The sequence below is a fragment of the Aegilops tauschii genome, chromosome 1, assembly GCF_002575655.3.
Source record: "Aegilops tauschii subsp. strangulata cultivar AL8/78 chromosome 1, Aet v6.0, whole genome shotgun sequence".
Taxonomy (NCBI): Eukaryota; Viridiplantae; Streptophyta; class Magnoliopsida; order Poales; family Poaceae; genus Aegilops; species Aegilops tauschii.
The window spans coordinates 20623515-20639381 of record NC_053035.3 but is presented as its reverse complement, the minus strand read 5'-3'; the positions used below and the strand labels follow the sequence as shown (position 1 = coordinate 20639381).

Below are 15867 nucleotides of genomic sequence, written 5' to 3'. Positions count from 1 at the left end.
AATATGGATGGCTTGAAAGCTTGCTTAAAAAAGGTGAGGGCACTCAAAGGTAAATGGACACATGGCCGAGGGTTACCCTCCTTTTCGAGAAAAAAAAAGGTAAATAGACACCAAAAGGTATGATGGCGCCAGTGGAGCATAGATGAAAAACGACGCAGAGTTGCAATGTCCCGTCACTAACGCGTTGGAGTTAGCAACAAACTAACCCACCTCAGACTCGCAAACAAAAAAATTAACACACCTCAGAAAGATGGGCAGACTTCATCTTTTGTCGGGTCATGAGACGTGACGCCACCCCACATATTTTTCTCCAGGTGGTTAGGACTAATACACCGCTACGAGAGTATGATAAGCAAATTCCAGGGATATTTTTTTCCAAGTGGTTAGGCTGATCGTAATAATAGTATCATAGCTAACTAGCATCATGCATGTCAACTAGATAATTATGATGAGGTGTCATAGAATTAAATAAAAAAAAGCGTTGAGTGTCATATCATGATACCGTATCGTAATAAATGTAATGCTAATATGTATCATGCATAGCAATAAATAACATACTATATGATAATAATATATGATATTATTATATGATACTACGCATTACGAAGATAGTGTCATACACTAGTATGATATGCATATGTATGATACTAATATATGATACTCCTCGTTACAACCAACCTTTTGCATAGTGCAGGCTCGCCACTATAAAATTACAGGATAATAAAGCAAGTTCCAAAGATATTTTTGCCTCCTCGTGCTCCGTCACACGAAGCACTAGGAGGTCAGATCCCCTGACGTAGGTGGACACGTTTACAGCCCGTGCCGTGTGACGGCCCGGTCAAATGAAAGCTGCTTGTCTCCTTGCGCATACAGGAAACACGACCACTCTCCTTTGAAATTTCACTACGCTACGGTCCACACCAACAGCTCGCTCTCTTTCATGCAGCAGGTCCTGCTCATAGATATTTTTTGCCCACTTCAAGACTTGTAAAATTGCATAGAAAAAAATTCATTTTACTACTCTGAACAAAGTTGGTGGTTCACATCACCCCCTGATCTATTTTTCTGCCCCTTTCACCCCTGATCAAAACCATACCAGACAAAAAAAACCCTTGATGGTTTGTCTTGACCTGGAGCTGACGTGGCGGTGGACAAGGGTGGTTTTTTACCGGCTGGTGTGGTCGTGTGAAAAATTCCCCATTCTCTCTTTCTCTCCCGCAACGAAATCCCTAACCCTAGCTTCCATGGGCGGCGGTAGCGTTACCTCCACCACCGTGTCCGTCGATGGCGCGAGCACTGACGGCGGTGGTGGCGCAGCCCCGGTCGTCGCCACCGTCCAACCTACACGTAGCTTGCTGGATAGGTCGTTCCCGCAGGAGGTTTGGCGGCGAGGAGAGCCTTCTCGCCGACTGGAGACGAGCCATGTTCTCATCCCCCGCACTCCGTCCATGGATGCGCTCGAGCTCCGCTACCGCCGGTACGTGCTGCTGGCCACGGCGGTTGGTGATGGCGAGGAGAGCGTGACGCCGACAGCTCTTCTGGCAGCCTTGGAGGAGCGTTGCAGCGTGGTGGCGTCGGAGGTGGTCATCGAGGTCGCGTGCCCCCCTCACGACCTGTGGCTCACCTTCTCAACGGAGGAGAAGTGCACCGATGTGCCCTTTTCGTCGATGAAGTTCAAGTGCTGCCGCCGCTGGATCCAGTTTACACGCTGGAGCAGATTCATTCGTGCTGAGCCGGGTGCTTTGGAGTACAGGTGCAAGCTCAGCTTCGAAGGCCTCCCCAACCAGTCCTGGACGACGGAATTGGTGAAAGCAGTTCTGAAAGACCTCGGTGGCGAACTCATCGAGATCCTGCCGCCGACAAACCGCCACGAGCTCGAGGTAATGGCTTGGCTTCGTGACCCGTTCTATGTTGGCAAGTTGGTGACAATTGAGATACCTGAGCCAACTCTGTTTAACAAGCAACCTGAGTCGATGGATGAGTACGAAGCAATGCAGTTTGATTTGGGTGACTACGGGCCGTCGTCGCCAAAGAAGAAGAGGACACTGTTGTATCCTGTTTTGTGCCATATGAAAGAGGTGATTGATCGTGGTCCTCTGCTAGCTGAGGACTTGCCTGCTGAGTGGCTACCAGCTGAAGGTGAACACCTCAGTCGCAAGCACATATTCAAGACCAAGCTGGGAAAGATAGATGGGACTGGAGAGTCAGAAGCAGTTTGATCTTGTGTTAACTTCTATTAATTATGTACTAGTGGAGTTAGTGTGTGGCAAATGTGTTAATCCAGTGGACTTGGTGTGTGCCAAATGTGTGCCAAATGTGTGCCAGATGATGTGTAATGAACCTGTCAACAGTTAATTATGTACTAGCAGTTTGATGTTGTTTCTTCTTATAGCACTTTAATTATTGCAATCATTTGAAATTCATTTCCACTTCAAAAAACACAGAAGCAATTGAATTTAGCTGTTATGAATGCAAACAGACTTGTGAACAGTACTTCATAATCTTTAGCCAGCAAGCACAAAACACACAAACATAAGTACTTCATGTTCTCCAGCCAACACACTACTTCATAATCCAGCAAATAACCAGCAAACCAAGCAGCTACAGCCACCAGGTTTGTAAAGTAAACAGGTCCAGGTATCTAACTCCTAAGTTCATCAAACATGCTCACGGTCCTCCTCTGCCTAGAAGTTGCTCCTGGTCTCTTGCACATTTTATCTTTAGGTGCAGTTTTGTTGACTTGTTTAGGGGCCCTTCCACTTGTAGGTTTGGTTTGGGTGCCCTGCTGTGAAGATTGGTGTTGTGTGCCTTGATGTGAAGAATGTTGCTGGGTGCCCTGTTGTGAAGATTGTGCCCTGTCCCCTGTAGATGTTCCCTTAGTGACTCTCTGTGATGTTCTTGGTTCATTTTGCTACAACAGAATAAAGAGAAAATAATTGTTAGTTACATCAGAATAAGACAAAAACAAGAAAAGAATTACCTATATGATAGTATGACAGTACACACCTTTGTCTCTTTCTTTCTCTTCTTATTCTTGTATTTCCCCCTGTTGGGATTACTTGTGCACTTTCTCATGTTGTGCCCAGGTTGTCCACACAGACTGCACTTACCTTTTCTTCCAATTTTTGAAAGCTTGTGTGGATGTTTTGGAGGCTCATCTGCACCTCTTCTTCTCTCAGTCCTAGGTCTCCCAGGCATTTGCACATAGCCTGGAACAGCTGGCCTTGGTCTGTCAGACACAGGCCAGCTAGGCATGCCTTCCATTGGCATCAAGCAATGCTCATAAGTCCTGTTGTAAGCTTCAATTGTGTAGCAGCTTGCAATGAGTGAAACAATGTCATCAGGACCACATTGAGATGCTGCAAGAGCATGAACACATGGAATTCCAGACAGTTGCCAATATCTACATGAACATATTTTAGCTTCCATGTCAACTTTGAAACCATGCTTCCCTAGTTTCACCTCATATCCATCTTTTCCATTCCATATTGTCTCACACTTCTCAGTAAGCTGTATCAGCTTGTTGACCTTTTTCATAATTTTAGGACAAATAGTTCCATTCCATTTTGCAGGCATTGCTCTGTTTACTTGAATTCTTTTAGTGACCTTTGCTCTAATTGCTTCAAACATGCTGATAATAGGCAACCCTCTGTACTCTACTATCCAGTTGTTAAAACTCTCACACATGTTATTATCCACAGAATCACAACATGAACCTTCTTTGAACCAAGCTCTACACCAATGTTCTGGGCCTGATTGCATCATGTCTCTTGCTCCATCTGGTGTGAGTTGAGCAAGTTTGGCCCTGTTCAAGTTGAAGTGTATCCTGTTTGAAGATTTTGCACAAGCCCAAAATCTTTTCTGATATGCTTGATCTCTATGCTTTTTCTTCCAATTAGCATAGATATGCCTAGCACAATTCCTATGCTCAGCATTTGAAACAACCTTGGACACAGCATTGATGAGGCCTTTTTGTTGATCTGATATAAAGACCCACCCTTCTCCTTGATTTTCAATTTCCAAGTCTTTGTTTAGCAGAGCCATAAACCAGAACCAAGAGTCTTTGTTCTCAACCTCTACAGCAGCCCAGGCTATTGGATACATTTGCCCATTGGCATCTCTCCCAAGAGCACACAACAGTTCTCCACTCTGGGCTCCTTTAAAGAAGCAACCATCCAATCCTACAACTTTCCTGCAACCTTCTATGAAACCTCTTTTGCAGGCATGGAAACACACATATAATCTCTGAAAAACAGGGGCACTTTCCTTTGGATTTAGCACTACTGCAACAGTGCTACCTGGATTGCTCCTCAATATTTCTAGTTGATAATCAAAAACCCTAGCATATTCTTCATGCATTGCTTCTCTAACTCTTCTTCTCACAATTGCCTTTGCTTTCTTTATCTTGGAGACATGCACATCTGCAAACATCTCCAACCTGACAGTTTCCTTGATAGATTTGATTTTCCATCCAGGATTGGCCTTCATAATTCTCTCATACTTATCTGCTATTCTAGCTGCAGTAACCAATCTGTTGTCTCTCCTCTGGGGGCATATGTGGTTGTCTACAAATGTGATCACTTGAAACTAGTCATTAGAGCTCACATGTCCAGCATATATCAACCATGGACACTCAGGCCAAGAGCATTTTGCTCTAATCCTATTAGCCTCATCCTTTATGAAGGTAATTTGTCTCCTCATTGCTAGACCATATTTCACAACAGCATTCTTGAACTGTTTTCTCCCCCTAAATGCCATGCCAAGGCAAAAGACAGGAATTGCAGCCTTGCTATCAAATCTTGGAAATCTTGATTCCCTCCTAATGAAATTTCCAAACTCATCCTCATCATAACTGTACTCCTCACTGGAATCCATGTAAGGAGTGTCATTTCCCTCATCCATTTCATCTACAAGGATTAACTGTGCTGTATTTTCCTTGATCTCCTTCTCTTCATCAAGTGGCAAGTTCATCCTTATCTTTCTAAGCACTTCCTTAGCATGCTTTCTCAGCTCCTCTGCTTCATCATCTTCCCCTGAACTATCTGCATCTCCAGGACACCAATCCAGGTCTTCACATTCATCAGCAGCAACCTCTTCTTTATTTTCTGCATTGATCTCTTCTCCACCTTCAGGTTTCACATTTGCTGCAGTTCCAGCAGCATCCTCATGCTCATGCTCATCCGCAGCCTCATCAGAGCAATCATCTAGGTCCTCTTCATGCTCTGTCTGCCAATCACTGTCAGTGTGCTCTTGTTGACTTTCAGTTCCAGGATTTTCAGTGTTCTCTTGTTGCTCTTCTACATTTCCTTTATTTTGTTCTTCTCCACCTTCAGTTTCCAAGTTCACATATATGTCCACAACACCACCATCTGTAATGCATCTCTCCATAAAATACACATTTGCATCAGTCTCTAACCTTCTCAGCCCATCTCTAACATTCATTCCAGGAAACAGCCAGTAGAGCCTATGATTGTCTGTCAAAGACTCACCATGGTATGTCATCTTTATGTCTGCAATCTGCTCCCTGACAGATGCTAAGGACAACTTGTCCCTCTGCATAAAAGTGACCTCAACAGAACCACCAACGTAAGAGCAACACTTCTCTGAATATTCAAATTCACCATTGTAATAGACACGAAGGCCTAACCAATCAAGATTGTCCATTGTTGATCCTAAAAAACAATGAAGCAACTCTTAAATCAAGCAATCAACTAGAGCAACACTTAAATCTCTAAAAACAGGAACTTCTCCTTCATTCTACTCGACCCAGACCATTAACAGATGAATCAACTACAGCCATGTGTAGTAGGGGAAGGAGATGAGACTAACCTCAATTTGCCGACGCCGCGGAAACACTCAGTCCACCCCTACCAGTCCCGCCGCCGCATCGAATGCGCCGTCACGCTAGGGTTTTGAGGATGGGGACAAGAGAGGTGGCGCGGTCGCGCGGAAAAGAGGGATTGGGGTTGATTCACCGTGGCACACTGCCGCCACCGCCAGTCCGAGCACCTTCGATGGTTTCGGCTCAGCGCCGCCGCGACGATTCCATCGGCGGCGGCGGAGAGGGAGGGGATTGGGGAATTTGTGGAAAACAGAACGAACGGGTGGGGGGCAGCTCTACCACTCCAGCCGGTAAAAACCACCCTTGTCCACCGCCACGTCAGCTCCAGGTCGAGACAAACCACCAAGGGGTTTTTTTTGTCTGGTATGGGTTTGATCAGGGGGTGAAAGGGGCAGAAAAATAGATCAGGGGTCGATGTGAACCACCAACTTTGTTCAGGGTAGTAAAATGGACTTTTTTCAATTGCATATTCCAGTGATGATTTAGATGGTGATTTGCAACACGGACAAAGGAAACATTACAGCAAGCATTGGCCGGAGAGTGACAGATCAAGTGGGAGTAGCACCATCTACAATGTCATCAACTCATCTAGGCAGCAGCAGCAGCCAAAGTCAGTCATGGCGATCCAAGGACCGGACCACCCTGCCGCCGCGCTGCCATTAAACAACAGGCATTAAGGGCCAAAAATGGCCGTGATCCAACGCACAGGACAGTGGGGGACAGCGCTCACATGCCATGGCATGGCCGCGGCAGGCCAGATTCAGATATCATTGGACTGTGAAGCAGCAGCAATGGCAGCTCCCACAGTCAGATCAGATCTCTGCATCATTCGCCAACACCAGACTATGATGAACAGCTCGTCTCATTCCAGAGATCAGCATATATGCATTTCCGAGATTGGCCGGCGACTCCAAAAATACAGGCAGACAAACAAAAGGATGGGTGGGAAATGGAGGATGCTTATTTGGTCCCTACCTAAAGCTTCCATGGAATTTTTCCGCTTCTCTTCTCATCATCTGGGATTTTCAGAAGCCGGGGAATCCAAAATATGAGCTCACTGGCAATGTCCGTCTTGTGTGTGTGTTCTGCCTCCGTCACAGATCGTGCTCGGGCTTGTCCATCGCAGCGCCGTCGCTCTCGGCCATCCGGCTCGAGCCGCGCGCGATCTTGGAGATGGCCGAGGACAGCCCCTTGAAGCTGCTGCTGCCCTCACTGAGGTTGTGAGAGCGCCGGGACCGCCGGTGCGCGAGCTGCGGGGAGGCTGGCCTGTCGGGGTCGCCGTTGTCTGCTGTCTGGGTCTGGGCCACCACCAGCCGCGAGATGCTGCCGCGGCAGAACGGGCACGCCGGCGAGGGCAGGGTCAGGGTCGCCGGGTTGGGCTTGTTGTGGCAGCACAGCGCCAGCGTGCAGGGCGCGCACATCTGGTGCCCGCAGTCCTGCACCTCGATGGTGCACGCCTGGTCGAAGCAGATGCAGCACAGCTCCGTGTCGCTCACCTGTGCACAAATACAAATGATGCATCGTCAGTCTCACTAGCCAATTAGATCATCTAATGTGCTATGGGAAATCAAGAACCGGATGATACCTCCGAGAACATGTCGTCGTCGATGTGATCATCATCGTATTGCAAAGGGGACTGCGGCGAGCACTTTGCGTCCTTCAAGATCTTCTTCTCCCTCTCCCTGTTGGCCTCCATCAGGGCCGCTTCCAGCAGTGCCTTGGCTTCCGGGTCGAGCTCGCTGATGAACTTCAGAGGGGAAGGCCAGACCATGGGCTCTGCCGAGGAAGGGTTCAGCAATGCTGCGCATGCCCCATGGTTGCGCTTATGTGCCACCACATAGGGAATTCTCCTGGTGGGACAGCAACATTTGACATAATAAGATTTAATTCATCAATCGAGCACATAAAAGTTTGTTATAGTACAAGCAGGGGCCAGTGAACTTTCCAAATATGGATTCAGGAAATGCTTTATAGTGAGTTCACTTGTTAATTGGCTAGTTGAGTTCTACTCTACTGGATTACCAACAGAGCAACCAAACTGTGCTGCTATATATACACCAACAATGTGTAAGGCAGACCCATGGCAGGGATCTAGTTCTCACCCAGCAGAGTCCCTTTGGAGCCGATCAGCTCCCCACGCAAGCAGCTTCCGGATGCAATCCAAGTCCCCGCTGCGAGCTGCCAAATGCAACGACGTGCTACCAGGGAAACTGCAGCAGGAACACATGAAGATGAGCATTTTGCACAACCAAGTACCCAAATTGAGCAGATCTCCAAGAAACTGTCAGGGCTGGCACGGATCGGCGACATTACCCATATGATCCGGTCAATGCCGACACGATGGCGCCGTTCTCCAGCAGCACCTGCACGCAGCCCGGCCGGCCCTGCCTGGCCGCGAGGTGCAGCGGCGTGGCGCCGTGGTCGTCCCTGACGTTGACGAACCGGGCGAACCCCCTGCGAAGCTTCGACAGCGGCAGGTGAGCAGTCTTGCCAACTAGTAACAACCAATCCGGCGAGATCTACGCAGCCAAGAACTGGAGCGGGGTCTCACCATGAGCCGGCCACCGGCGTGGTCCGCGCCGTGGAGAGGATGGCGTCCAGGCAGTCGACGTGGCCGTAGTAGGCCGCGTGGTGGAGGCAGGTCCGCGCGTGCACCGAGTCGAACATCAAGATCTGGTAAACGCGCACATGATAATTAAGCTCATTTAGTGAGTGGATTCTGCGGGCGGAGCAGCGGGATAATGAGTGCGCAGATCTATTTTTTTGCTCACGTTTGCGCCGGCCTGGAGGAGCTTGAGCACGCAGCCGATCTTGCCGTGCATGGCGGCGAGCATCAGGGGGGTCTGGAGGACAAGACAAGGTGAGATTTTGAAGGAACTTGTTGGAGAAGAAGAAAAAAGATGGGAGATTTCGAATGGGATCTCGCACCTGCTTGTGCCGATCCACGGCGTCCGGCTGCGCCCCGCGATCCAGGAACATGGCGAGCGCCTGCGAGGAGGAAGAAAGCTCAGAGACCAGTAGAAAGTGAAGGGGATCAAACGATCCGTGGCTGCGCTGGTGGGGAGGAGCTGCCGTCGGACGCTTGACGGACCTCGAGGCGGCCATTGGCGGCGGCGATGTGGAGCGGGGAGAGACGGTCGTAGAGCGTGGCGCGGCGGGCGAGGGAGGCGTCGGCGGCGAGCAGCGCGCCCAGGGCGTCGAGGTCCCCGAGCTGGGCCGCGCGGAAGAAGTCGTGCTCGTCGCCGGTGCGCGCGCAGCTCACCCCGTGCCCCATGGCCGCGTGCCCCGGCTTCTCCCTCCCTCCTCCTCCTCCTCCTCCTCCTGCGGCGATGCGGCGGTGAGGGTGGCGGCGGCGGCGGCGGCGGCGGCGGGGGAGGCTCCGGCCAAAGCTCCTCCCGCCGCCGGCGAAGTGGGTGGGTGGGCGCCGCGCCGGGGACACTGCGGAGTGGGAATGGGGAAAGAGAGCCGCGGACTCTTTACGCCTTTTTATCGGGCCTTTCTCTCTCCTCTCCTCTCCAATTTTAATTTTCTTTTTGTTTGAAAAGAAAAGAGAGGGAAATATCCCGTGATCTCACTCAAGCCGGTCGTTGGGATCAACCCATCATGTGACCAGCAAACAAATTCCAATGCTTACATTAGAGAAAAATATTATAAATTCGTTTTTCTCACAAACACGTAAATACACTCATCTTACGAAGGTACACACAATATCTTTATGAGCATCTCCAAAATACTGAGTCAGAGGGTCATCACAAACGCCTACAAAAACGTCGCATCCCACTAAAAGAACATTTTGTCCGTATTAGACATCAAAATGAGTTAAATCTGGGATTATCCTCTTAAACATCCAACCATATGTTACTAAATCTTTGATAAACACAAATTCCCATGCCTATTAAAGGAAGAATATGCATCTCTTTTTAGACACCCATTACAATATAAGAGCGCACACATCAATACTCTATCGGTACTTTTTAGTCTGTATATAAGAACTGTCTGAAGTCAAACTTCGTAAAGTTTAACCATACCCTTTTTTTGCGGGGTAAAATTTGACCATATCTATATGAAAACAATACTGGTGATCTGAACCGGAGTGAGTGTAGCTTAGATGATTAATTTTCTTGTGATTAAATCAGTTCACCAGGATTTAAGTCTTAGGCAATGGTGCTCACATTTACTGCATTTATTTCAGGCTTTCTGCCAATGTCCATTCAGTGGGAGAAGACAATCTCGTCGACCGTGAGGTGCCTAAGGTGACTTCGTCAATCTCTAGATGTTGTGTCAGTTCAGTGTCCGAAGAAAGTGAGTATATGTGCGTGTATATGGGCATCTATGATTTTACTAAGTTAAAAAGAACATTTACCGATGTTTCCATTAAAACAAAACGAGTGTTGATGACAAGAGTTGTAAAGCTAATAAAGGCATCGCCAACGCGGATCACCAAACGGATATCATCAAATGTCTATAAACATAGTCTGCAGATAGCCCAACTATCCAGTTGTGTTCCTCAAATTTGGACCATGAGCTATGACTGCCAGATGGCCAGGCAGGCCTAGAGGAGAAAAGGATATCGACTATGAGAGATATGGTCAGCTGACAGTGGACCGAAAAGACTGTCCGGGCTCTCCCAGAGTCCTCCAATTTTTAGACGGGGATTGTTTAATGTTCAGGCCTGTCCATGAACATTTATTGAACATAATACAATTGCGGATGCTCAAATACACACATACAAACACTAGTGTTGTAGTCATGGGTGTCTCCTTATATTGGAGGAAAGATTTGGTGCCCTAACACCATCTTCTGAATCAACATGGCACCCACCAGGTTTGGATGCGGGTAATGCTAGTCCAAACTTGCACCTGTTTCAAATTGTTTTGCTCAAATCGGTACCCTTACCCACGCCCTTGGTTTCATATTATTCCTATACCCATTACCGATTGGGTGCGGGTAATACCCATGGTTATAAATACATATCTCGCCCACCTCGACCAATTCACTCGCGGGCACCCCAGGAATCTGCCCCTTTGAAGGTGGCTGGAGGCGTAGGGCATGTGTAACGCCCGGATAATTAGGCTACAGTAAACCTCTGTTAAAGATGCCACGTCACCATGGTTATTGTTGATAAACTCGCGTTAGTTCAAAACGATTCAAATTCAAATTTAAAATATAGGCAAACAGTAAATATTTTCAAACATAAAAACTAAAATGTTCTTATTGTGGCAAATAATTCATAGGATATATTGGTGGAGAGACCAAACTTTGATAAAATGTTTTAGGGCTCTAAAGTAATTAAAACAGCAGCAAAAACAATTAATTTAATGCCTTTTATAAAGTTATAATAATATAACTAATTTAATAATGTGCCAAAATAATTGTGGCAGTGGAATAATTAGTAATACTAATTTAGGTGCTCATTTGGCATTTTATAAAACTAAAATAAAAGGAAGTTGAGGTGGAAACAGTAAAGAAATAAAATAATAAAAATAAGATAACAGAAAAGTCTTTAAAAAAAGGAAGAAAAGTGAGAGAGGCCCCCTGCCGCTCCTGGGCCACGGGCCACCGAACCGGCCCAGCCGGCGCTCCCTTATCCCCTCACCCCGACAGAAACCCTAGCCCCACTCGCCCACTCCCCCCCCCCCCCCCCCCCCCGCACGACGCCCACTCCCCTCGCTCCTCTCCTACCCACTCGCCTGTTCTGGATCGGGGCACGAACCCGCCGACGCCACGACGCCGTTGCCGTTCACGGTCACCGGGGCCGCCCCCTCGTCTACCTCCACCTCGTCGGACGCCTCGTCATCCTCCTCCCCGAGCACCATTCACTGGAGCTCCTCTGCCTCATCCCCATCGTCGGATCTGCGCCGCCGCCCGTCCCCGTCCTCCTCCTCGTCACTCGCTGCCTAGTCCCTACGCATCGCCGTGAGCTTCCTCCCTTCTCCCCTGCTTTCATCGCCGTAGGCCGAGCCCCTGGCCGCGCCCACTGCCGCCCTGTCGCCGCACACCTTGGCCACTGTCCGCGCCCGGACACGCCCCTGCACCGCGGTCGCCGCTTCCGACTGCGTGCGCCGCGCGCCCCTGGCGCATCCATGCCACGCGCCCCGCCGCGCCTCTTCTTCCCCCCCCACCGCTCTGCTGCTGCGGCTCACCGCCGCCCCGCGCTCCTCCGCCCGAGCATCGCCTCGCAGCGCGCCACCGCTCCGCACTCTGCCTCGCCCCGACCAACGCTGTCGCAGAGCTTCTCGTCGCAGGCCGTGCCCGCCGTTTCCCAGCACTGTCCGCCGGGCCTCGTCGCTGCCGCATCTGGTGCCCAGTGCCGGCGCCCATCTGCACCACTCGACCCTCTCCTGGGTCGGGTCGGGTGCCCGCATCGCCGAGCGCCCGAATCCCCCGTGCCCGTAACCGTTATGGCCTTTGGCCCATTGACAGTCGGGGCCCACGCCCCAGAACGTTTTAGAAGAAAAAAATTAATAAAAATAAATTTAATTAATTAATTAAGTTAATTAATCCTATTTAATTAATCTAATTAACGTGTTAGTTTATTTAAACAGTAGTTAGTTTAACCTAAACTCTAATTAACCTAACAGTGTATGACAGGTGGGTCCCACTGGGCCCACACGTCAGTTTGACCAATCAACACCTCTGTTGACTGCTGACGTCATGCTGACGTCAGCAAACACTATTCTGGATAATGTCGAATTAAATTAATTAAATAAATTCTAAAAATGATTTAAATCTTTTAAAATCAATATAAAATAAACCGTAGCTCGGATAGAAAAACTTTGTACATGAAAGTTGCTCAGAACGACGAGACGAATCCGGTTACGCAGCCCGTTCGTCCGCCACGCATCCCTAGCATAACGAACACGCAACTTTTCCCCTCCGATTCATCTGTCCAAAAACGCGAAACACCGGGGATATTTTCCCGGATGTTTCCCCCCTTCACCGGTATCACCTCATACCGCGTTAGAACACGTCTAGCTCTGCCTGTTGTCCTGTTATGCACTTGCTTGCTATGTATTTACTGTTTCTCCCCCCTCTTCTCTTCGGTAGACCCCGTGACGATGCTGATGCCCCTGTGGTCGACTACGTCACCGACGACCCCTCCTTCTTGTCTGAGCAACTAGGCAAGCCCCCCCCCATTGATCACCAGATATCGCCTATTCCTTCTCTATACTGCTTGCATTAGAGTAGTGTAGCATGTTACTGATTTCGGTTAATCCTATACTGATGCATAGCCTGTCATTGTTGCTACAGTTGTTACCCTTACCCTCTATCCTACTGCTTAGTATAGGATGCTAGTGTTCCATCAGTGGCCCTACACTCTTGTCCGTCTGCCATGCTATACTACTGGGCCGTGATCGCTTCGGGAGGTGATCACGGGTATATACTATATACTTTATATACATGACACATGTGGTGACTAAAGTCGGGTCGGCTCGTTGAGTACCCGCAAGTGATTCTTGTGAGGGGGCTGAAAGGACAGGTGGCTCCATCCCGGTAGAGGTGGGCCTGGGTTCCTGACGGCCCCCGGCTGTTACTTTGTGGCGGAGCGACATGGCAGGTTGAGACCACCTAGGAGAGAGGTGGGCCTGGCCCTGGTCGGCGTTCGCGGATACTTAACACGCTTAACGAGATCTTGGTATTTGATCTGAGTCTGGCCATTTGGTCTATATGCACTAACCAACTACGCGGGAACAGTTATGGGCACTCGACGTCGTGGTATCAGCCGAAGCCTTCGTGACGTCAGCGACCGAGCGGCGCGCGCCGGATTGGACTGGAACGCCACTAGGCTAGGTCTGCTTCAGGCCGCGTACGCAACGTGCAGGTGTGCAATGGGCGATGGGCCCAGACCCCTGCGCGCATAGGATTTAGACCGGCGTGCTGACCTCTCTGTTGTGCCTAGGTGGGGCTGCGACGTGTTGATCTTACGAGGCCGGGCATGACCCAGAAAAGTGTGTCCGGCAAAATGGGATCGAGCGTGTTGGGTTATGTGGTGCACCCCTGCAGGGAAGTTTATCTATTCGAATAGCCGTGTCCCTTGGTAAAAGGACGACCCGGAGTTGTACCTTGACCTTATGACAACTAGAACTGGATACTTAATAAAACACACTCTTCCAAGTGCCAGATATAACCCGGTGATCGCTCTCTAACAGGGCGACGAGGAGGGGATCGCCGGGTAGGATTATGCTATGCGATGCTACTTGGTGAAGTTACCATCTACTCTCTTCTACATGCTGCAAGATGGAGGTGGCCAGAAGCGTAGTCTTCGATAGGATTAGCTATCCCCCTCTTATTCTGGCATTCTGCAGTTCAGTCCACTGATATGGCCCTTTACACATATACCCATGCATATGTAGTGTAGCTCCTTGCTTGCGAGTACTTTGGATGAGTACTCACGGTTGCTTTTCTCCCTCTTTTCCCCTTTCTATACCTGGTTGTCGCAACCAGATGCTGGAGTCCAGGAGCTAGAGATCTCGAGGATGATTCTACATGGAGTTCGGCTTCGAGGAGTAGTTAGGAGGTCCTAGGCAGGAGGCCTTGCCTTTTCGATCGTTGCTACTTTTGTGCTAGCCTTCTTAAGGCAAACTTGTTTAACTTATGTCTGTACTCAGATATTGTTGGTTCCGCTGACTCGTCTATGATCGAGCGCTTGTATTCGAGCCCTCGAGGCCCCTGGCTTGTATTATGATGCTTGTATGACTTATTTATGTTGTAGAGTTGTGTTGTGATATCTTCCCGTGAGTCCCTGATCTTGATCGTACACATTTGCATGCATGATTAGTGTACGGTCAAATCGGGGGCGTCACAGCATGGGATAGGCTAAGGCGTCGACGCCGTAGAACCACTCCCATATGCACCATCTTCTTGAAATTCCTCCCGATCTACCACGAGTTATGTGGAGGAGGTCATCTGTACTGGAGGCAGCCTCCTCAACGTCCTCCTAGTCGTTCTCTATGTGCTTGTCGACTAGAGGCATAGAGCGTGGCATGGCTAGAAGAAGGTGCTCCAACCGTCTGGTGGTAGGCACGTGGAGGAGATGGGGCGATGAGTAGAGAGCTGCAAGAGGAGATGTCATGGTTGCGCGGAGGAAAACATGTGGAATAAGGAGACGATGAGATGAGGAAGACTGTTGGCGAACCCAGTAATTTAAAAAAAAAATCCTACGCACACGCAAGATCCATCTAGGTGATGCATAGCAATGAGAGGGGAGAGTGTTGTCCACGTACCCTCATAGACCGAAAGCGTTATGACAACGCGGTTGATGTAGTCGTACGTCTTCACGATCCGACCGATCCTAGTACCGAAAGTACGGCACCTCTGCGATCTGCACACGTTCAGCTCGGTGATGATACGTCTCCAACGTATCTATAATTTTTTATTGTTCCATGCTATATTATATTCTGTTTTGGACATTAATGGGCTTTATTATACAGTTTTATATTATTTTTGGGACTAACCTATTAACCGGAGGCCCAGCCCAGAATTGCTGTTTTTTTGCCTATTTCAGAGTTCCGCAGAAAAATAATATCAAACGGAGTCCAAACGGAATAAAACCTTTGGGAACGTGATTTTCGGAACGAACGTGATCCAGAGGACTTGGACCCTACGTCAAGACATCAACCAGGAAGCCACAAGGTAGGGGGGCGCGCCTACCCCCTTGGGCGCGCCCTCCACCCTCGTGGGCCCCACGTTGCTCCACCGACGTACTTCTTCCTCCTATATATACCTACGTACCCCCAAACTACCAGATACGGAGCCAAAAACCTAATTCCACCGCCGCGACCTTCTGTACCCGTGAGATCCCATCTTGGGGCCTGTTCCGGAGCTCCGCCGGAGGGGGCATCGATCATGGAGGGCTTCTACATCAACACCATAGCCTCTCCGATGATGTGTGAGTAGTTCACCTCAGACCTTCGGGTCCATAGTTATTAGCTAGATGGCTTCTTCTCTCTTTTTGGATCTCAATACAATGTTCTCCCCCTCTCTCGTGGAGATCTATTCGATGTAATCTTCTTTTGCGGTGTGTT

The 15867-nt window shown here is 49.1% G+C and overlaps 2 protein-coding genes across 3 annotated transcripts; both read right to left on the bottom strand.

Annotated features, from left to right (window-relative positions):
* Positions 1 to 2438: 2438 nt before the first annotated feature.
* Positions 2439 to 5817, bottom strand: LOC120962791 (uncharacterized). Of its 2 annotated transcripts, none has more exons than XM_040386812.3 (2): positions 3007 to 5817; positions 2439 to 2911 (listed from the first exon to the last, which is right to left on the bottom strand). In XM_040386812.3, exon 1 carries the CDS (start codon positions 5662 to 5664, stop codon positions 4588 to 4590), a length of 1077 nt encoding a protein of 358 aa, XP_040242746.1. In that variant the 5' UTR covers positions 5665 to 5817; the 3' UTR covers positions 2439 to 2911; positions 3007 to 4587. The 2 variants fall into 2 exon arrangements, with proteins under 2 accessions (XP_040242746.1, XP_073362798.1); XM_073506697.1 differs by having other exon boundaries at positions 3007 to 4607.
* An 871-nt stretch (positions 5818 to 6688) lies between these two features.
* LOC109748529 (E3 ubiquitin-protein ligase XB3) lies at positions 6689 to 9327 on the bottom strand. The gene is made up of 8 exons (XM_020307553.4): positions 8934 to 9327; positions 8771 to 8830; positions 8614 to 8685; positions 8394 to 8515; positions 8156 to 8296; positions 7945 to 8052; positions 7428 to 7692; positions 6689 to 7338 (listed from the first exon to the last, which is right to left on the bottom strand). The coding sequence occupies exons 1-8, from the start codon at positions 9114 to 9116 to the stop codon at positions 6937 to 6939; spliced, it is 1353 nt and encodes a 450-aa protein (XP_020163142.1). The 5' UTR covers positions 9117 to 9327; the 3' UTR covers positions 6689 to 6936.
* Between the last annotated feature and the right edge of the window lie 6540 nt (positions 9328 to 15867).

Excerpts from the sequence above, each read along its gene's own strand:
- LOC120962791 (XM_073506697.1), bottom strand. The coding sequence starts at position 4,488 with ATGAAGGCCAATCCTGGATGGAAAATCAAATCTATCAAGGAAACTGTC. Across the intron at positions 2,912-3,006 it reads AGAGAAAGAAAGAGACAAAG|CAAAATGAACCAAGAACATC; the intron begins GTGTGTACTGTC and ends ATTCTGTTGTAG.
- LOC109748529 (XM_020307553.4), bottom strand. The coding sequence starts at position 9,116 with ATGGGGCACGGGGTGAGCTGCGCGCGCACCGGCGACGAGCACGACTTC. Across the intron at positions 8,686-8,770 it reads CCGTGGATCGGCACAAGCAG|ACCCCCCTGATGCTCGCCGC; the intron begins GTGCGAGATCCC and ends CTTGTCCTCCAG. Across the intron at positions 7,339-7,427 it reads ACGACGACATGTTCTCGGAG|GTGAGCGACACGGAGCTGTG; the intron begins GTATCATCCGGT and ends ATTTGTGCACAG.